We start from the raw sequence: 19602 nt of genomic DNA, 5'->3' as shown, positions 1-19602 counted from the left end.
TGCTTGAAATGTACTGTAATTCTGCAAACTGTTAAGAAATTCTTCAATCAATCAATCAATCAATGGCTTGAAAGGATCCACAAATTGCAATTTACAATTTGGGCATTTAGCAGACGCTCGCCTACCAGAGCGATTTACAAGTGTGAAATCTGAAAATAAGCAGAGTAAGCATGGGCTTGCTCGACTCAATTGCAACCTTACCACAGTGACAGAGAGAACAATAATGTACGTTACCCTTCCATCGTGTTTATGTCCAGAGCCGTTGAATTACGACAGAGTTGTAACTTGTGTGTATGTATTATATTAGAATTAGCCTAAGATTTAGACTCGTAGACGTATGATGTCAGAATCGATAAATACGTCAACGAGAGTCTAGGTTAGAATGGAAGATGTGTGTGCGCGCGCTCAAAGTTTATTGAATTGTGTGTGGTTATTCGTACTCCATGACAGGTGATGGCAGTAGAGTTCTTCAGAGAAAGAATAACAGAATAGAAGATAAATACCGGTAGTAAACAAACACAAGTTACACACCATGCAGGCGCCAGGCAGCAGATTCGAGATTCGTTAGCAGGCGTGTGTTGTTGCGTACTGCAGTGTAGGCCCTACTCCAACTAATTAACTCACAATAATAATCTTATGATAAACATGACAGCAGACAGCCACTCTCCTCTCATCGACAATTCGTTTTGACTAGTCAGCCTATCTGAAAAATGGCCCATAATATAATTAACCATAAATTGTTGTCTCGACGACCCCTAGTGAATTTTGGAATATTGGCTGGTACACTTCTAACATTCTACAGATGTTTCCGCGCTGAAAAAGTAAGACCAGTGGAAATGTCTTGTTACTGTCTTTGAGCAGAATATCGTTTGCAGTAGAAGACATGAGGCTTTGCCAGATTTGCTGCATTAGCCCCAGCTAGGGTCATTTAGACGCTGTGATTGACAGTTCTCGTTTTTGCCGTCTCGGGAGCCAATCAGACACATTGGTGGTGGTATTCATGATAAAAAAGAAAATTGCCACACGACAGTGTGATGAGACTGAGTCTGACTTATTTAGCCAGGCTAGGGCCAGCAGGGTTCATTTTCTAGTTCTAGTGTAGCCATGGTTCACACTATGATTATGACATGTCATGTTTCAGGGCTAGTGCTGTGCTGCAGGAACCACTGGAGCACAATTTAATATTGAAAATGTCTATTTGAGCTTGTAGATCTGCTATTTTCACTATTCTTACATTCTTTCACCTATTCTTTTTTTTTTTTTTTTAGCTTTATCTTAAACCTTGTCACTCAAAATCCCCATACATTTGTCACTCAAAATCCCCATACATGGGAAAAGCCCCCATATATTGTGCCCAGGTCTTGTGACATCACTATGACATAGGCCTCGACATCATCAGGGATGATAGTAAATCAGGGATCATATCATAGTAAATGCGACCTGCTGTCGCAATTACGGTAAGCCCATATATGGAGATCCCTGATGTGATCAATATTTGTACATGGATGTCAGAATGTGTTGTGATATTCCATATGTTGATCCTTCCCCATCCATCCTTCCTCTTCGATGTCTCCCTTTTGACTGATACCTGTCCATTTAAACTCTAGACAAGCCTGCCCCAAAGTTATTAGTGCAGCCGCGCCCGGCAGCCAGCGAAAACTAGAGTTCTCAACAGGCCCGAAAATGAAGGCCCGGCACTACCTGGGCCCTCATCAAACCCTGTACACTCAAGACACTGCCACCGCTGCTACCCTTAGATCTCCATATATGGAGCTGACCTGTTCTGACATTCCATATGTTGATCTGACCATCAAACCACAAACCCTGTACACTCAAGACACTCCATATATGGCCACTTTGGCCAGTGCACGCTTCTCGCCCTCAGGCGTCTTACTGGTCATGGACACTGAGTAGTTTGCACTGCAGTCCCAGAGATAACAAATGCAGGTCTGTGGCTTATAATGCATAATATCAAACTGGGGATCTTTGAAATGACTTGTCTACATGTTTCACAGATATGTCAAGAATCCACAGCAGTTCCAATAGTTCACCATAGCAAGTATGCGTGTGACCTCCCAGCCAACCACCGGTTTCCTATGGGCAAGTTTCCCCGTGTGCTAGATGTTCTACTCAAGGATCAAGTTATTACAGATGGACAGGTGTGTTATTCACAACTATAAAAAACAATTATTATTATTATTATTATTATTATTATTATTATTATTAAAGTCAACTTTTTATGACTTAGGTGTGGGTCCCTGAAATTGCCTCTCAAACATTACTGAGCTGTGTGCACACTCAAGAATACTTGAACAACTTCATAAATGGAAAAGTCAATGAAAAAGAACAAAGGAGAACAGGTTTCCATTGGAGTGAAGGCATAGTGAGACGATGTCGATATGAAACAGGTGAAAACAACTTCTGTCGACTGCATTATGTAGCCAACATGTATTTACATTTGGATGGTCTGAGAGAGAGAGACAGCTCCCCACAAACTGATTATTGCCTTGTTGTGCACAGGTGGGACAGTCCTGGCTGCAGAAATTGCCATGCAAAGGGGGCTTGCTTGTAGTACTGCTGGGGGAACCCATCATGCTTTTCCAAGCTACGGTTCAGGGTTTTGTCTTCTCAATGACCTAGCAGTTGCAGCCAAAGACCTGATGAATAGCTCTGTGTCCAGGAGAAAGGTTCTCATTGTGGATCTAGATGTGCATCAGGTATGTTTACACTGTCTTTTGTTTTGCTGTAAGCTTTTGTGTTCTGTGTGGAACATTGCATTGATGCAAATAATCCTAAATCTTGCAGGGTCACACAATCAGAATACTTTTCAGTTATAGGTGCGAGGAAACTCAAGTGGACAACATAATGTGTTGTCTGTCATATAGGCATTAGGCATGTCAGAGCTGCAGTAGTATAAGCATTAAGCAGCATACAATATGTACACGAATAACACGATCAATGGCTGATTAATGGTAATAGAGTTGTAATATGTAATAATATACACAATATTCTATTGTGGCCTAAATTTGTACTTTTGTGGGTCTAACAGGGGGATGGCACTGCTTTCATTTTTAAAGAGGAACCGAATGTCTTCACGTTCTCCTTGCATTGCGGGAAAAACTTCCCCCTCCGTAAACAACAGAGTGACTTAGATGTCAGTGTTGAGGATGGAATGGAAGATAAAGACTATCTTTCTACAGGCAAGTCCTCAATTCCACAAAGAAACTCATGGTGTAAAAACCTGAAATGCATCCAATGAAATAACATGTACGTGCCATTTTAAGAAATCTTGTTTTTTACCATGTATGAATAAAAAGGCGACTGGTTTTAATGAACAGTTAAAGCCCACCTTCCTTGGCTGTTGGATACCTTTCGACCAGATCTGGTGCTGTATGATGCTGGCGTAGACCCTCACTGGGAGGATGAATTGGGGAGACTCTGTCTCACTGACCAGGGTGAGTAACAATATGTGAGCTCAACAATCAGAATGTGTAGTTGATTAGTGATTTTTGAACTGGATGCAAGAATGACTCTTGAAATGTTCCCCAGGGCTGTATCAGAGAGATTTGTACGTGATGAAGACCATCGTGGCCAGAGGTATTCCTGTAGCCTCAGTAATAGGAGGAGGATATTCCAGAGACATCGATAAGCTAGCCCTCAGGCATTCTATTGTTCACAGAGCAGCAACACAGGTACATGGATTGACATTGATTGACCTCTGTGAAAATTGTCAATAAGATATTGATTTGTTTTTTTTGTTGTTCAAGGCAACATTTTATATGCTAGCTAGATCTTGTAATTTACAATAATCATCTTATATGTTCCAGGTATGGAATGAATGCAGAATGTAGCTCTCCCATCTCCTGAGTCCTGGCTCAAGACAATACAGAGGAATATATACATTACTTGGGAGAAACACATGTTAAAACTGTTTTGTTTGTCTTAGAGTAAGATGTTATAACTAGGGATGGAGCTCGATAACGGATAGCTGAAAAAATCCGATAACAAGCTTAGTGAGTACCCGTTATCAATAAGCTTTGTGCTTATCAAGCCTGTTATCGAGCATAGTGGCCCATGACATCATGTTTAAACAATCAAGACAAGAGACGATCAATAAATATAATCAATCATCCATTCTGGCACAAACATGTTGGTCTAAAAGTATATTGATACCTGCCAACCAGCGCTGTCCGGGACTCCGGGTAAAAGATTTAAGTATTATTGTATTGGTAAAAAGGTCAATTGCCTTCTGTCTGTTAAAAAAAGTTCTGTATTTGAAGGCACTAGTAAAATATACTGGTTCTGTTCAGAATTTGTCTCCCGTCTTTCCACTACATAATAGAAAGTTCTCGATGTTGGGCTCGATAAGAACCGGGCTCGATAAGCCTGATCAATAAGGTGCTCGTTATCAATAAAGATTAGCGAACTCTATCCCTAGTTATAACGGGTACATCAAGCAGTTTGACTAATTATCTCAATCAATAAATACTGCATCCACATTTGTAAGCTACTAACATTGTACTGCAAGCATTGTACTACAAGTATGACCAATACATATGTAACTGTTTGTCAAAGTTTGTATCTATGAATTAAACAAACAACCAACTTAGTACAAATCTTTAATGAAAACACCAAATAGTTACATAGATTCACATGAAACATTAAGCCTAATTTACACTTTGCATTAAGACTGTCACTTGTCAAAGCATAAATTAGTCTTTGAGGTACAACTTTCACTGAACAACAACAAATACAATTGGTCCAGACATGCTGTACTGATACTGTAGGCGCACCTTCCTTGGCACAATGAGTAGAGATAAATGGTGCATTTCAAGTTTTATGTATTGTCATTCACTGACATTGTAGCAAGCGGCAACATAGTTGCTGTACAGTGCAACATTTATTCACAGTTTTAAGCAGTCGATTAACTGAAACATACTGGTTCAGCCGTATATTTTTAGCACTAAAACGAAGCACAACAATCACAAATGTCAACATCAAGCAGAATGTTGGCAACACCTTCTTTGAAACACCTGGGTAGAATGAAGCACAGCAACTAAATTGAACAAATGTATTGCAGGGTGAAGAGGGAACTCTGTCTACCTCCCTTTTTCCACAAATTCAGCACAGGTAGTTCATAGCAAGTCGTACCAAGAATTACATGAATTGTAATTGCTGCGATGTTGGATCATTATGCCTAGTGTTGTGGAATATGTGCAATCGAGTTATACTTAATTGTGTATGTCACACATACAAATTAGCTCATCTACAAGTTCACAATGCACCATACATTGAGAACTTGTACACATGCTAGTGTTTTCTGTGCACACAGCACAACTAAATAAATCAGGTTTTAAAATAGACATCAATAAGACAGAATTATCCACCACGATTAAAAGTTCAACAATGAACATTACATAGAATTGTCCTGTCCTGTTTATCTTCTGATAAGTTTGTGAAAATAACATTAAAATGAATCTCTCCTTGGCTTTCATTGTTTATAAATAGTTAAAAGACATTAGTAGCAGCAGTGTAAGTCCATGTGTAACTAAGAACAGTCACAGTATGGATACTGCTTGTTAATTGCTTTAAATAGTATCAATAAAAACATCACAGCATACAGTTGGGAGACATACAGTAATTAAGGGATTTTCACACGTACCCGTTTGGATCCACAGGGTCGCACTGCACTCCTTGTGAATAGATGCATTTTTATGCGTCACATTGAACAATGTTAATCACATGTGCAGGGCTGCAGGAGTGTGCATGAATGCGACAATTTAGGGATTTGCGCCCGCTTGTCGCTACATCTCAATATTCTCTGCATCCCCCTAAATAAATGCTCTCTCATAGAAAATAATTACTAGGCATGTCAGTCACTCATCCTCATACTGTGCTAATGCAGTAGACATGGCTACTATGATGGTTCTTTCTAAAACAATATAGAGTAGAGATTGATGGGCATATTTTATGTTTCTCCCATTACTGGTCATGAAGTCATTCTTTGCATCTTGTGACTGCTGACTCCAATTTATTATTTATTTCACTAAAATTGATGGAGGTGTTAGATGGCTATAACCATTTGTGTACTGTAGACTGTAGAGTCAAAAACACAATACCGGTAGTGTTGTTCAAAAATTAAGTTAAAATTTGGAGGAAACCCTAACCAAAATGTGTTAAAATAAATCATATTTTCCAAACCTGAATTCTCTCTGCCACCACACACCAGTTGGCATGGTCAAAGTAAGTGTGTGTGACATGAAGCTCCTCAACATAATTCTCTATTAGCTCTGCCAGTTCTCCTTCCCTAAAGACATGATAATACCTCAGGCAGGAACCTGCCACCTGTTCCTCATTCTCCTGAGGAATCTTTGTGCTTTTCTGTTGTTCTTGCCATTTTCCCAGGGGGGTTCTGTGATCCTTCTGGTCTCCAGATTGTTTGAGAACTTCCCTCTCGTATGGGAAGAGATCTGGCAGGGCTAGAGAACCACATCCCTGGACAAAGGCTGCAGAAGTGCTCACATTTTCCCCAGGGTTGGCGGCTGTGTTGTCCAAGGAGCCCTTCTGTCCCTTGTGCAAGTCCATGACTGAGTCAAATATGTCCTCCTCTGAACTGATCGTGGATGAAGGGTAAAAGAAGCTGGAGACCTGCTTGATCAGGCCCCGTCCTCTCCCACGGTGGCACTCCTTGTTCCCCTCATCTTGCCCTGTGGGTGAGGATAAAGTGCTCAGGTCTCGAGAGGATGATCTGGAGACAGCTAGGCTTCCAAAGTCGAATACAGAGTCCATGGACCTGGAGAAGAACCACAGCAGGCTCTGGGTTCTCTGCTGCTGTGGTGTGGTGCAGGCGATGTCGTCGTCCATGGAGGATGTGCTTTTCACCTTCCTGTGCTTTTCTGTGTTATCTGTGGCTTCGCTCACACTTTGTGCTGCGGCCCTTCTCCTAGGCCTGACATGATCCTCGTCAAAGCTGGAGGGTGAGTGAAGGTTGGGGTTCCATGGGACGAAGATGTCCTGCTTCTCAAATTTGCGACGCTTCTGCTCCATGGCCCACACACAGATCATGATGCGTCCCCCAATACGCAGAGTGCGTGCCATCTCCTTTATTGCTCGAATACGCCTCTCTTTGGTGGACAAATGATGGATGACTACGAGAAAACATACATTGGTTACAAAGATATACAGATATTAACTTATTATATTCAAGTTGATGTAGAAATTTCTGCCACAAAGTGCTTCACAAGAAAACTAAAATAAAAGCTAAAACGCAAATAACAGGAATGGTGGGTCACTAGTACAGATCCACAACATTCAATATTACAAATGGCACACAAGTGTAAGTACAGTAACTACTATGGGCGATTGCCTTGGGCACAAAATTAAACAATGTTTGCATAGAACCACACATTACACCCCAAATTCATAACCACTTTTACCTAGCTACTGTAACAACATAGTCATATATCAATGGAGCTTTTCTAGGACCCATCTATTATTACTTGGTTAACTGAACTTTATCGTCACCTTTCATCATTAATCAACAATAATATATCGCTTTCTCCAACAGTTTGCTCATTTGAAATTAAGTTAGACATGGAATTGAGATTGATGTATATACACAAAGGGAATTAGTACAAATGTGACAGTGAGAGAGATGCATGTGTCTATTACCTGCAATAGAGAGCACAGCATCAAAGCAGCCATCTCTGTAAGGCAGTTGCAGCCCATCACACACCTGGACCTCATGTCCTTGGCTCCAGGCAAAGTCCACCAGGGGGCGACAAACATCACACCCCAGCTTGAACACCTCCTTGTTGATGTGGAGGTACTTGCCATTACCACAGCCTGCAACAGAGAGGTAGATAGTCAGCATCAGCAACAAATTAGTCTGGCAGCGGAGGTGGACGGGTGGGAAATTTGATATATAGTCTTTTTTTATTGGCCTAAAATATTGGCTATATACATACATTCATGAATCCACTTGCTGACCGGCTGAATGTATTGGGCAATTTTTTTTAGGGGTTTCTTGTGACCCTACCATTAACATCCTATGGCAGGCAAAAATGTTTTGCATACGTTTCGGCCTGGTTGAGGTAAATAAAATCATGTGAAAAGGACATGAGTGCTGGCATTTTCTTCAATTCAACTTGTACAGTATCTTCGAGCCTTGCACCTAGAAGGATTTAGTTGTCTGCTTCGGCAGTACTTTTTTCTTAGAAGAGTTATTATCAAACATGGTAGATAGGTAATAAGGAAAAGGAATAAATCCTACCAATGTCAGCAATGATGCTTCCTGGCTGTTGTTCCAGTAGAAACTGCCGTACATTGGGCCAGGCTTTGTAGCGGCTATCATTGAAATATGGAGCAATCTTCTCATAGACATTGTGTACATGGTCTCTCTCCAGCTGGCAGGCAGCCTCCTCCATCATGGTCATCCAGGGAAGGCTGCCTCATAAAGCAGGTCCACACATCAGGCCCGCAGAGATAAACACATAAACAAGTTAGTCCATCACTGACATCATTAACAACTGGGGAAACTATCAATAAGGTCTTGAAACTGAGAAGTACAGAAAAGATGCCACTGAATGTCAAAAAGGTCATGGAAAAATAATCTGATAGGTTAATGGAAAATCCTCTCATAATCAACTAACACGCTGATTGCTCTCTCAAACAGATGGTGATTCAACACCTAGTACCTGGTGCCTACACAATCTAATCATAATAAATCAAGCTTAATTTATACTATGACATGTCTCTTGCTGACAACAACTGATTTGCGATGCAACACCGTCTGCCATACTACAAATTAGGCTTCAGCCTCACATGTCTCATTTAGTTTGCAGTCCTTTCACAAGGACAGAGCATGTCAGGTATTACTATCACCCACACAAGTTGTGCATGTTTAATATGCTTCATGTTATCTGTGCGGCATAAAACAATTATTTAATTGAAACTTCAGTCCAATTGGCCAACCGTTTTGGTTTACAAAAGAAAATCATGTGATAATTAAATTCTAGCTCTCTTAGTGGACAGATTGATATCCATGTTGAGTTGCAAATAAGAATAAAATGTGATTCTGATAAGGTTGACCAAAGAAAAAGTAAGTTACTGGAATACATCTAAAGCACAACACCAATAGTTTAACTTAATATGGAAAGGTACTAGCACATGACATAGAGGTACTGTACAAATACAATTACTGTTTTTATGGATGTCTCAAGAGAGGCTAGCCATCTTTGAGAGGGGCCATGTTTATGTCCGCCGTGAACTAATCTCACAAAAAAACTCGACTGAAATCAATCTCAGATTGGGCGGTGACATATTGGTTTTCACATTCTGTGCCCCTCTGCCTACACCCTCCATCATCCCCTACTGCAGTCAGAGGCACTGATTATTAGAATGTATGCCACTAACTTTCACAGTGTAGTGCAGCAGCGCCATTGGGGCACAGTAAACGTTCTGATCTACCCAGTGACATAATAGGCTAGATTAATATCATACATTAGGCCAGCGGTTCTCAAACCTTTTTGACCATGCACCCCCCCCCCCCCCCCCCCACATGGAAATATAAATTGCATAACCTGAATATGGCTTATATATGCAGCATAGGCTATATTCTGCATATACTTGCCATATATTGGCATAATATGTTAATATATTTAAAATAAAACCATAGCACCACCATTAGCCTTTCATGTCGCGCACCACAAGGGGTGCACGCACCACAGTTTGGGAACCACTACATTAGGCAAAATTATATATCAATATGCAAAGCCATTAGAGGTAAGGATGACTTCACCCATTTTCAACCTATCTTCATATAATTGGTCCGAACTAATGCTCATGATAAAATGCTACCATTTTATAATGACCATTAGTGAGGACTAATTATATGAAGATAGGATGAAAATGGGTGAAGTCGTCCTTTAAGCTGTCATCTTTCATGACAGGCACATTAAGGACTAATGCATTTGACTGAATCTGACAAATGTCTTTGCAAGACATGTTGCCCTCAAGCCAGGACAACCTTTTATTATGAAAGCTGTATTGTGAGCATGTTTCAATGTGTCCATATACAGTTATGGATGGGTAGGTTGTGTGATATGTTTGATGTATGTATAAAGTAAACACTTGAATTACATTACCCAGTGACTCCACACTGTATAAAAATAACAGTTTATGGATTTGGAAGGAATGTAAAAGTAACAAAATGCCATTAACTAATGAGGCTAACCAGAAGGCAGACAAGATACATACTGCCATTCTCTCTAGTCTTCATTGTCCTTGAGTAGAACTGCAGTGTTGTCAGCTGGCTGCACCAGTATCCATAGTGAACAGTGGAACATTACACCTGGGGGGGAATGTCATAGGTTACCCTTGTTTAAGGGTGATTAACACCAAGCTAAGATGATTCTATCTATCTATCTATCTATCCATCCAGTCAGTCTATATAATGTAACATCACAGGCCCATGTTGTCTCATGTGTATACTACTAGAACTGAATACTGATTGATTTTTTTAACACCTCCCCGACCCAGGCAAAGAGGAAAACATTGCTTATGTAACAACACCTATATTTAGCTTGATGCAGTGGGGCTATTGTCTGTGGTCAATTTCCAGTTTCCACTCCATTCACTGACTAAACTGTAACACTTATCGGAATTATGTAACCAGCTGTCACGGTGAGGGCACAGCTCCTGGCTGAGAATGGGGACTACATTTTATGTTGAGACTGACATAGCCTACTGAGATTTCTGTCAAATAAAGGTCCATCTCAGAGAAAGACAAATGGCTAGAATAGATCTATATTTTCGATACATTGTCTAAATGACAGTAACTTGGATGCTACAACAAAATGTGTAGTGTGCATGTCATTTGGCTGAGAGAATAGGCTACTATATATTGAGTCACGGCCTATGAAGAAATCTACTTGCAATACTCCAAAGTTCTACCTCATCAAAGATCGCCGCCCTAATCATTCAAATTAAAAAAAAAAAAAATTACACTGGGAAGTGGGAACTGCACTAAAGTAGCCTACAGCTACACCATTATAAGTATCAAGGCAGCCACTGAGAGAACAGGTTTATCTATCACACTTGCCAATTTATGAGTCAACATCAACATGTTGGTAAGGTGATCCTCTGTGCCACCTGTTCAGTGTCCACATGGAAGCTCCATCAAGATGAACAAACCCAATCCTATGCCACAGGATGACCCTCAAACGATCAACTTGTCTTGAGACAACGTTAGACTGAAAGAAACCAATGCTAGGTGAGCCGAGTAAAGATGGAAAGAGATTCACAGATTCGCTCTTCCGGGGTCTCAGGAACGAAACATTCAAAATCACACAAAAAAGGCTCATTCTTATCCTGGCTAGAACAACAAATTATAAGTTGATATGCGACGCCCCTTTAAGTTAATTGGGCAATTGGTAACAGCGTTTTATCGGGATACACCGACCGGCCGGTCTACCTTATAACAAATGAAAAAATAAATGCATTCATGTAAACTCCCCTTTAGCCGCCCTTGCCTTACCATATCTTGTGTGAAACGCCATCCGTCTCCTCTCGGGTCGTTTGGGAAAGTTCCCACTCTACATTCTATTCTATAGAACAATTGAGCCATTCGTTCTTCTGATATCGCGTATAGTCGACCCATTTTGAACAGACCGTGTTATCAGAAACATTGTAGCGATTGATACCACAGCTGGCACAGCCAAGAGTATCAATAACAACTATAAGTAACCAATTATTTCCCAATTCCCAGTATGGAATTAAATCTGTAACGTTACGTGAACATGATAAGCGTTGGCCGTTGGTGAGTGAGACACGCTGCGCAGCCGTCCACGGCTTTGATTGGCTGAACATGTCACAAGACCACGACAATATATTATAAGCACGCGATGCAAGAGCCAGAATCCAGATCATGAAGCATCAAATTATAGTCTGTGTTCTGTTTTTATTTACAATAAATTATCAATTACATATATCTGCATATCATTAGTTTATACTATAATTATAGTATAGGTTTAGGTTTATACCAAGCCGGTCTAGACAGAAATGATGTCTTCATGTTGTTGTCCTTGAGATACAGATATTTAGTAGAGTCACAAACTAAGGTTCTGTGACCAATGACCATCCTCTGGGAACAATGTTATGATGATTGATTTGACCTCTATATGGACCCTTTATAAAGAATTTAGCCCCCAGGTCCCTCGCAAAAATCCTGGCATTCTTTTCGCTAAAGGGCCAAATTCAAAATGGCGCCCGGCACCATAGCCAAAAATGAACTTTTGATCCAGATGACCTAGAATCATGTATGAAGACACTTTTTCATACAAGTCAACCATGAGGATTCCATTGATGTGTTTTGTGAAAAAAAAAATTATAAACCCCAAATAAATTACTTTCCTATTAAAAATGTTACTGTTATGTGGCCATCTTGAATTTCGGGGCCAAAACGAGGTCTTATGGTTAAAATGGTGTCAGATTTGGAATCCTCATGGTTGACTTGTATGAAAAAGTGTCTTCATACATTCTATGTCATCTGGATCAAAAGCCAAAAGGTTATTTTTGGCTATGGTGCCGGGCACCATTTTGAATTTGGCCCTTTAGCAAAAAATGCCAGGATTTTTGCGAGGGACCTGGGGGCTAAATCTTTTATAAAGGGTCCATAGAGGTCAAATCAATCATCAAAACATTGTTCCCAGAGGATGGTCACAAAACTTTAGTTTGTGACTCTACTATCAGCATGGACAAGAGCTGTCCAAGAAAGAAATAGGCCTAACACTTAATTACAATTTAGCCATTTCGCTCTTAATTCAGAGCGAAGTAAGGAAAACCTGAGGTAGGCCTAATGCATACAAATACTAATCTATAGGATCCTAATTCCTAACCCAAACTCTTCAGACCCTAATATCAGAACAAGTACCACTTGGGGCGCCCACTGGCCTAGTGGTGGTCCAGGCACATGCCACATATAGGCTCTGGCCTGACAGCGCATCACGTGTTCCAGTAGCTTTGCTGCATGTCTCTCCCCGTCTCTCCTGTCCATCTTCACTTGTAGCTATCAATAAAGGCAAAAAACTAATCTTAAAAGTACCACTTACGTTATTAATACACCATTGTATTACTTTAGGAAAAGTGTATCCAATGCGCATTGAATTTAACTGCCAAGGGTAATACAGGTTTAGGAACATATTTTTTTGGAGTCGTCGACTAATTAGGATACTCATCAGCTAAATATGAAGGTTTGGCATGTGGACAAATGAGAAAAGAGAGCAGGAGTGGGAATTCAGATTTGTTTTTCTTTTTATACGATCTTATCAATATAAACAAATGATACAACCATCACAATGTGTCTTGTATACTATCCCTTAATCGTTTATCTCCTCCACAACAAATGGATACATCCTCGAGGTCAAAAAATAAAAATACAAATCAACAGGAAGCCTTCTGACTACAAACAAATACATGAATCTATCTTTGATAAAGTCAGTATGTAGTGCAGTTGATAAACAACCCTTTTCACCCCGGTTTAATGAGCACTACAGGGATATGCTGGCACATAATGCATTTTCCTGTGGGACAATAATGAATGTGCTCAGGCAAGGCCCCACTGAGCACTCACAATTATGTTATTTCAGAGTTTTGTACTTAGAAATCTATAACTTCTTAAAGTCTCTCTTTGCAGGGCTTCAAGACAAACCCTGTTTAACCTCAGCAATATATCTATTTTATATTCCATTTACTCGACATGATTTATGTCCATATTGTAGTTTAGTTTCTGCAGCTTTTATTACACCAGTCCCTTTGGGGCTATGGTTATGATGCATAACTGCAGGGGGTAGGGGGAATTAACCAAAACAAATTTTAGCGACAGGAAAGTATTTGTGTCATTTATGTTTTTAGAGTTCGCTATTCAATAAAAAAATCAAGTCTCTTGCACACCTACAAAGGTGACAGGTGCGTAGGAAAGACCAAATGAGGGCCAAATGCACTGAAAAAGAAGAAACTCCCACACTTCAAATGCAAATGGAAAAAGGTTTAATGGGAAACATTTCGTCTGGCTCATCTTCATGTCTAATATCTAAAGATACCATGATGAAGGTCTAACAGACTGAAACGTTGTTTCCCACTAAAGCGTTCGATTTGAAGACAGAGTGCGGGAGCGTTCGCTATTCAGAAATAACAAATATCTCGTCACTTCGTGCCCCGCTGCGAGCTTCTACATGTTATTTATGACAAATCTTGAAAGTGTGAGAACTACGGATTGAGAATTAGACTCGGGTCTTAATGGGTTCAAACAAAATTGAAGATGGCAAATGAGTTAGTTGTCACTCACTAAGGGAATACCAGCTAAATGCAGTTTTCTAGTCACTCACAAAAGCCTCAATTGTGTGGAGAATAAGCAGGAATATGTAGCCTAATGTTGCAACTGGAACAGATTGCGCTTTAGACATAAACCTCAGTTTGCATGTCTGAGAATCCTCCAAGCAGTAGTTGATAGGAGTAAAGTATGTCATGCAATGCTGTCATGTGCCAAAAATAGCAGATGTAAAACCATACAATGTGATGCATTAAGTTTGTAGATCTGCTATCTTACCAGTAATACTAGTGTAGTCTGCCGAGTTGAGCGATCACGTTTACAAAAAAGCAAACAATGATGTTAGTTGCTCACAAAATTTGCCAGATTTTTTACATTAAGGCCAATATTCATGTTAATTCGTTAGAAAAAGCATAATAGATGACAAAATCCTCTTAAAATATATTATTCAAAATATTTAAAAAATGCTTTTTACATTTTATAAAAATAATCATTAGAAAAAGGTATTTTAAAAGTCAGGTAGAAACTGCTGATGACTTATTTTCCTTGATTGCAAAAATGCTCTCCTGTTATTTGTTTGGGTGGATCTGTTGGTTGTAATTTGTACTGTTGAATCTCTCCTGTTTCTGTGGCTCTGGTCGATGTCTCATGCTTACATGAGGGGGCTCTTGTGAATTTATAACAATGTCTACCGATATGGGAAATGAAAAACGATCCAACATCTGAGCAATTTTCTGCTGAGGTACACCATGCTTGTTCCTCCTGGTAAACACACATTTGGTTAGTGTTAGAATGCATTGTTCTTATATAAAGAATGATATTCAAAGATCTGTATCATCACATTCTATAAAGCATGCATGTAATTGTCAGTAAAACGTACTTCTCTAACTCAAAGGGATCACATTTCCAGCCGGTGTCAGGTTCAACAAAATCAATTCTGTATCTGTTCTCCAAGGCCTGTAAGAATAAGAATAATAAGCTTTATGTTCTATGCAAGTAGTGTAATCTTTATTTGGGATAATACTGTGGCCAAATACTGTTTAATAAAGCAACACCCACCATTTTGACATATGGCTTCATCTCCCAGGCTTCGACATTTGTATTATCAATAATTATAGGGGAGCGTCCTTCAAGCATAGCTTCTTTAGCTAAAATGTTAAAAGAAAAAGTATGGTTAATGTAATACTAACATTCTGGAAGGACACTGAAGCCCAATTCATAACTGGGAAAGCAACGTGGTCATATGGCAAATAAAGTAAGTATAAAATGGGCTTAGAGCAGTTTTCATACAGGATAGTGGATATTTGTGCAATGCTCCACTGGGCTATACTGATCTACAGAGAACAGTAAGTAAACATGACATTGCTGTGTACACACCACCACAATCTTCAAAGATTAAAAATTATAATTACAGATTCCAGTACACAGAAGCAGATAACATAAAATGATTAGTTTACCTAAGACGATACTTTGTTTAATCGAATAGAAAATGGAAATCTATAAGTGCCCTACAACCTCACAAAGCACAGCGACACCTTGTGGGCTTGTAGATCTGTATTTTCACTGAACGTTTGCCTATTATGACATGCCCAAATAAGGACACTAGGGTTAATGTTGTTAGAATAGTTTTCTTTGCATAGCCAGGTAATAACTTTTGCTGAGCATGGTCTTTTTTAGCTTACTCTGCTTGAAAATCATACACACACATCCCCAGTCTTCTAAGTTCTAAGGGCCACAGCAGTTCCACTGAGAAGTTGAGTAGTCTTGCTCAAGGACAAATTGCCAGGTATTGTATAACCACACCAGGAGATACTGACATATCTTTCAGCAGTAGAGTGATGCTTAGGATACAAATTTGACTACATTCATATTTGGATATGTGTCAAAATACTTTTGGGGAAGCATAAGCAATATGTTTTGATTTCACTCAACTATCAACTGATATTGGTTAAAAAAAAACTGTGGATTTCCAACACAGTCATAGGGTAATTGACATTCTGAACAAAGCCTTGCTGTGGAACAATGACCTAGATTCATTTAAATCTAGAAGTGATATAGAGTAAACGAGTAACAATGTCATCATGGAATTTTCTTTCAGCTGCAAATATTGTAACACATGTAACGTGGCTCAAATGAAATATAGAAACTAATACCTCTGCTCTGGTTCCATTCATGAGCTACTCCAAGTTTGGTTGGATCATAGTTATAGCCATCTTCACTAAAGAAGTAGTCATCTGTGCTCAGTGCAAGCCCACTGGGTCCAGTGGACAGTAATTCCCTAGAAGAAAAAACAAACGTCTACATTTTCTCTCAAGTACCCCCTGTAGTACCTCTGCGTACCCCCATGAGAGAAACACTAATAGCCGACCAAAACTCCAGAGGAAAAGGTGAAGATGATGTGACATGATGTAATTTTCAGGAATCACCTTCACATGATGACAAAATGGGGTGGAGGTTATGAGAGGGTTCCAGCCTGATTCACTGCGTTCCGTGAATTCGTTTTGTAGCGAGTGACAAAACAAATCCACGGAACGCAGTGATCAGGCTGGAACCCTAGCCGCAATTTGCAACTCTAGATTTTTTTATAATGGGATGAATCTAGAGTTGCAATACCCTCCATTGACTCCCCACTCATCATTTTGCGTTTGCGATCTGCTTGTCTTAAACGACATTAAACTCACCAACATTGCAGCTGTAGTCCAAGCTTGAATTATTCTCTTTCAATCTGCCGAGCTTGTTTTTCATAAAAATCCCCCGTAGACATGTTATGGGCTACTTTCTGTCAAGAAATTCTGTGCAAGTGATTATTTTTGTAAGTGCTGGAGTTTGGAAGCGCTCGTCCTAAGTCACTGAACGTCCCTGCATGCATCTGTTTCGCATTTGCACATAATGCAGGAGGCAGCAGCGCGACCCCTTAATACAAACGAGCGCTTCCAAACTCCAACATTTCTTCTTCTTGACAGAAAGTAGCTCATAACATGTCTACGGGGGATTTTTATGAAAAACAAGCTCGGCAGATTGAAAGAGAATAATTCAAACTTGGACTACAGCTGCAATGTTGGTGAGTTTAACGTCGTTTAAGACAAGCAGATCGCAAACGCAAAATGATGAGTGGGGAGTTAATGGAGGGTATTGCAACTCTAGATTCATCCCATTATAAAAAAATCTAGAGTTGCAAATTGCGGCTAGCTGGAACCCAGGCTAATGTGAGAGAACCACAAACAAAATAATGGCAACAGTGAGACAGACAGTAATGAATCTTACGTTGCCAGTGTTGATTTCCCAGACCCTGGTAGACCCCTCAGCAGAATCAGAATCAAAGAGCCACATGTTTGATCAGATGGTTGGCGTGGGTCTTCTTGCTCACAAAGTTCTTTATCTGACCCAAACTTCCGATGATCAAAATCTTCATGAAGGTGTGACACCCGAGACAATGAATCATTAACATAATTTGAATCACCATCCTCATAGTGACCCCATTCATTCCTGTCAAAGTGTTGTGGAAAATCTTCATTGAAGTCCTGAGGAAGGCGATTATATTGATCATGTGGCGGCAACCAACACATGTCCTGTTGATGTTGGTTTGCTTTGTCAGAGCAGTTCCAGTTATCATTCATGTGAGGTGGTGCCATGCCTGGCGGTGGCGGACCAGGGAATGGTGGCGAAAAATGGGGTGGTGGTGGACCACCGAAGGGAGGTTCGTTAAATCTAGGCCAGTGGTTCGGAGCATAAGAGTGAGCAGGTCCACCTGTCATCTGATCAACACTTGACCTCTGATCTCTATGAGGGTAAGGCTCATTTTGGTACCAGTGAGGACGTGCAGGACGTCTCATGCTGTTCTGATAAAAGTCTTGATCTTTTTCTGCAGAGGTTTCTAAAGGATTGCATGATTTAGAATCTGCAACCTTCTGGTTGCTTACATCAGCATTATCAGTGGAATCAATTTGCTCAAGTTCCTTGTAGAACTCACTCAGAGTTTCTTCAATGTTGGTTGTCTCTGGTTTTGTCTTTGGGCGACGTATTTTGGGTGTCTCTGGTTCTGTCTTTGGACGACCTATTTTGGGTGTCTCTGGTTCTTTCTTTAGACGACCTATTTTGGGTGTCTCTGGTTCTGTCTTTGGACGACCACGACTTATATTGGGTATCTCTTGTTTGGTCTTTGGACGACCTGTGTTGGGTGTCTCTGGTTTGGACTTTGGACGGAATGTAGGACCAATGAAGGTGGTGCTGGTACATCCTATTTCCTGTAATACACGATCTCTCACATGTTTGTTATCCGTGTCCTCACGAGGTTGTTTTACACATTCTTCACGTTTAGCGTTAGTCTTGTGATGAGCCATGAGACATGATCTATAAGAAATATAATTCCAGAGTTAAACCCAGACTGCATTTACAAAGCACGTTATCACCACCATTGAGCTTCAGCATAGCTGTAAGGTTATGCTGCTGAAGACGGTAAAGTACAATTCCTGACAGCTAATTCAAAATAAAATATAATACTTATATTGCGCTATTATGTAGTCTTACCGTATAAATGGATTTGAGATTTGAATTGCGATAATGGTATAAAATTAGTCAAGTAAACAAAACAAAACCCGCGCTGTTATTTACTTCTGGTAGTGAAATAACGGAAATGACGTTGGTAGTAGTAGATTATAAGTGTTGCCAACTCTTGTGAGAGAAATAAGCCAAACCCACCTCCATAAACAAGCCCAAAACAAGCCAACTCTTGGCGAGAGAAATAAGCCAAATCTTCCCTCGAAAAACAAGCCAAAAAACCCACCAATAATATCGCCATATAATAATAACTAAATATGTGATGCATTTATCATTGCAACTCTGCAAGAAAACAAGCCAACTTTGGCGGGAAACAAGCGGACTTGGCAACCCTGGGACTGAACCTGTGGTTAAAGTCGCAGTCGCCACCTACTGACCAAATACAAGTATAGAAACATAGCAAGGCAATTTTACTCCCAACACAAATGAATTGGTTCCACTTCCACATCGCTATTCAATTAAATATTACAAAATGTTAAAGACTTTAATATGAAAAGTAAATTCAGTGCTAATGTCACAGCTCTTATATTACACAAATCCGCTCAGCCAAAACTCAAACAAACAGGCTACTACTATTAAAACGACAGTACTATGTATTATGAGGTGCAGCAGCAGCTGAGCTAGAGAGAACCAGGATGACTGGAAGCGACGATGGAGGACTTGTCTGAGGACATGTTGGGTACATGCTGAGTTTAATATTTTGTATTTCTTCATATTTC

General features: G+C 40.0%; 3 protein-coding genes across 8 annotated transcripts; 1 reads left to right on the top strand and 2 right to left on the bottom strand.

Moving 5' to 3' along the window:
- Positions 1 to 548: 548 nt before the first annotated feature.
- On the top strand, positions 549 to 4496 carry hdac12 (histone deacetylase 12). Of its 2 annotated transcripts, XR_013791179.1 has the most exons (9): positions 549 to 821; positions 2016 to 2159; positions 2249 to 2408; positions 2521 to 2717; positions 3050 to 3200; positions 3339 to 3455; positions 3550 to 3692; positions 3828 to 3939; positions 3989 to 4496. XR_013791179.1 is itself a non-coding variant. In XM_079515001.1 (8 exons), the coding sequence occupies exons 1-8, from the start codon at positions 711 to 713 to the stop codon at positions 3849 to 3851; spliced, it is 1047 nt and encodes a 348-aa protein (XP_079371127.1). In that variant the 5' UTR covers positions 549 to 710; the 3' UTR covers positions 3852 to 4496. The 2 variants fall into 2 exon arrangements, 1 of the variants encoding a protein (XP_079371127.1); XM_079515001.1 differs by having other exon boundaries at positions 3828 to 4496.
- Positions 4497 to 4606: 110 nt separating this feature from the next.
- On the bottom strand, positions 4607 to 11876 carry trmt9b (tRNA methyltransferase 9B). Of its 4 annotated transcripts, none has more exons than XM_079514996.1 (5): positions 11537 to 11876; positions 10258 to 10351; positions 8273 to 8476; positions 7672 to 7845; positions 4607 to 7148 (listed from the first exon to the last, which is right to left on the bottom strand). In XM_079514996.1, exons 3-5 carry the CDS (start codon positions 8433 to 8435, stop codon positions 6187 to 6189), a joined length of 1299 nt encoding a protein of 432 aa, XP_079371122.1. In that variant the 5' UTR covers positions 8436 to 8476; positions 10258 to 10351; positions 11537 to 11876; the 3' UTR covers positions 4607 to 6186. The 4 variants fall into 4 exon arrangements, with proteins under 4 accessions (XP_079371122.1, XP_079371123.1, XP_079371125.1 ...); XM_079514997.1 differs by lacking the exon at positions 11537 to 11876 and adding an exon at positions 11102 to 11372; XM_079514999.1 differs by lacking the exon at positions 10258 to 10351 and having other exon boundaries at positions 8273 to 8445.
- A 1417-nt stretch (positions 11877 to 13293) lies between these two features.
- n4bp2l2 (NEDD4 binding protein 2-like 2) lies at positions 13294 to 18985 on the bottom strand. 2 transcript variants are annotated; one of them, XM_079514647.1, is made up of 7 exons: positions 18854 to 18985; positions 18417 to 18676; positions 17591 to 18380; positions 16480 to 16604; positions 15386 to 15474; positions 15207 to 15283; positions 13294 to 15088 (listed from the first exon to the last, which is right to left on the bottom strand). In XM_079514647.1, exons 2-7 carry the CDS (start codon positions 18664 to 18666, stop codon positions 14896 to 14898), a joined length of 1524 nt encoding a protein of 507 aa, XP_079370773.1. In that variant the 5' UTR covers positions 18667 to 18676; positions 18854 to 18985; the 3' UTR covers positions 13294 to 14895. The 2 variants fall into 2 exon arrangements, with proteins under 2 accessions (XP_079370773.1, XP_079370772.1); XM_079514646.1 differs by having other exon boundaries at positions 17591 to 18676.
- Between the last annotated feature and the right edge of the window lie 617 nt (positions 18986 to 19602).

This window comes from Electrona antarctica (assembly GCF_951216825.1).
Source record: "Electrona antarctica genome assembly, chromosome: 11".
In the NCBI taxonomy this organism is placed as follows: Eukaryota; Metazoa; Chordata; class Actinopteri; order Myctophiformes; family Myctophidae; genus Electrona; species Electrona antarctica.
Note: the sequence above shows the minus strand (reverse complement) of the source record. Positions and strands in the feature narration are given on the sequence as shown.

Coding starts and splice junctions, on each gene's coding strand:
- hdac12 (XM_079515001.1), top strand. CDS start 711: ATGGCCCATAATATAATTAACCATAAATTGTTGTCTCGACGACCCCTA. Junction 2,718..3,049: donor TGGATCTAGATGTGCATCAG/GTATGTTTACAC, acceptor TGGGTCTAACAG/GGGGATGGCACTGCTTTCAT. Junction 3,693..3,827: donor TTCACAGAGCAGCAACACAG/GTACATGGATTG, acceptor TATATGTTCCAG/GTATGGAATGAATGCAGAAT.
- trmt9b (XM_079514996.1), bottom strand. CDS start 8,435: ATGACCATGATGGAGGAGGCTGCCTGCCAGCTGGAGAGAGACCATGTA. Junction 7,846..8,272: donor AAGCATCATTGCTGACATTG/GTAGGATTTATT, acceptor TCTCTGTTGCAG/GCTGTGGTAATGGCAAGTAC. Junction 7,149..7,671: donor TGCTGTGCTCTCTATTGCAG/GTAATAGACACA, acceptor GTTTTCTCGTAG/TCATCCATCATTTGTCCACC.
- n4bp2l2 (XM_079514646.1), bottom strand. CDS start 18,666: ATGGCTCATCACAAGACTAACGCTAAACGTGAAGAATGTGTAAAACAA. Junction 16,605..17,590: donor GGGAAATCAACACTGGCAAC/GTAAGATTCATT, acceptor TTTTTCTTCTAG/GGAATTACTGTCCACTGGAC. Junction 15,475..16,479: donor TGAATGGAACCAGAGCAGAG/GTATTAGTTTCT, acceptor TTAACATTTTAG/CTAAAGAAGCTATGCTTGAA.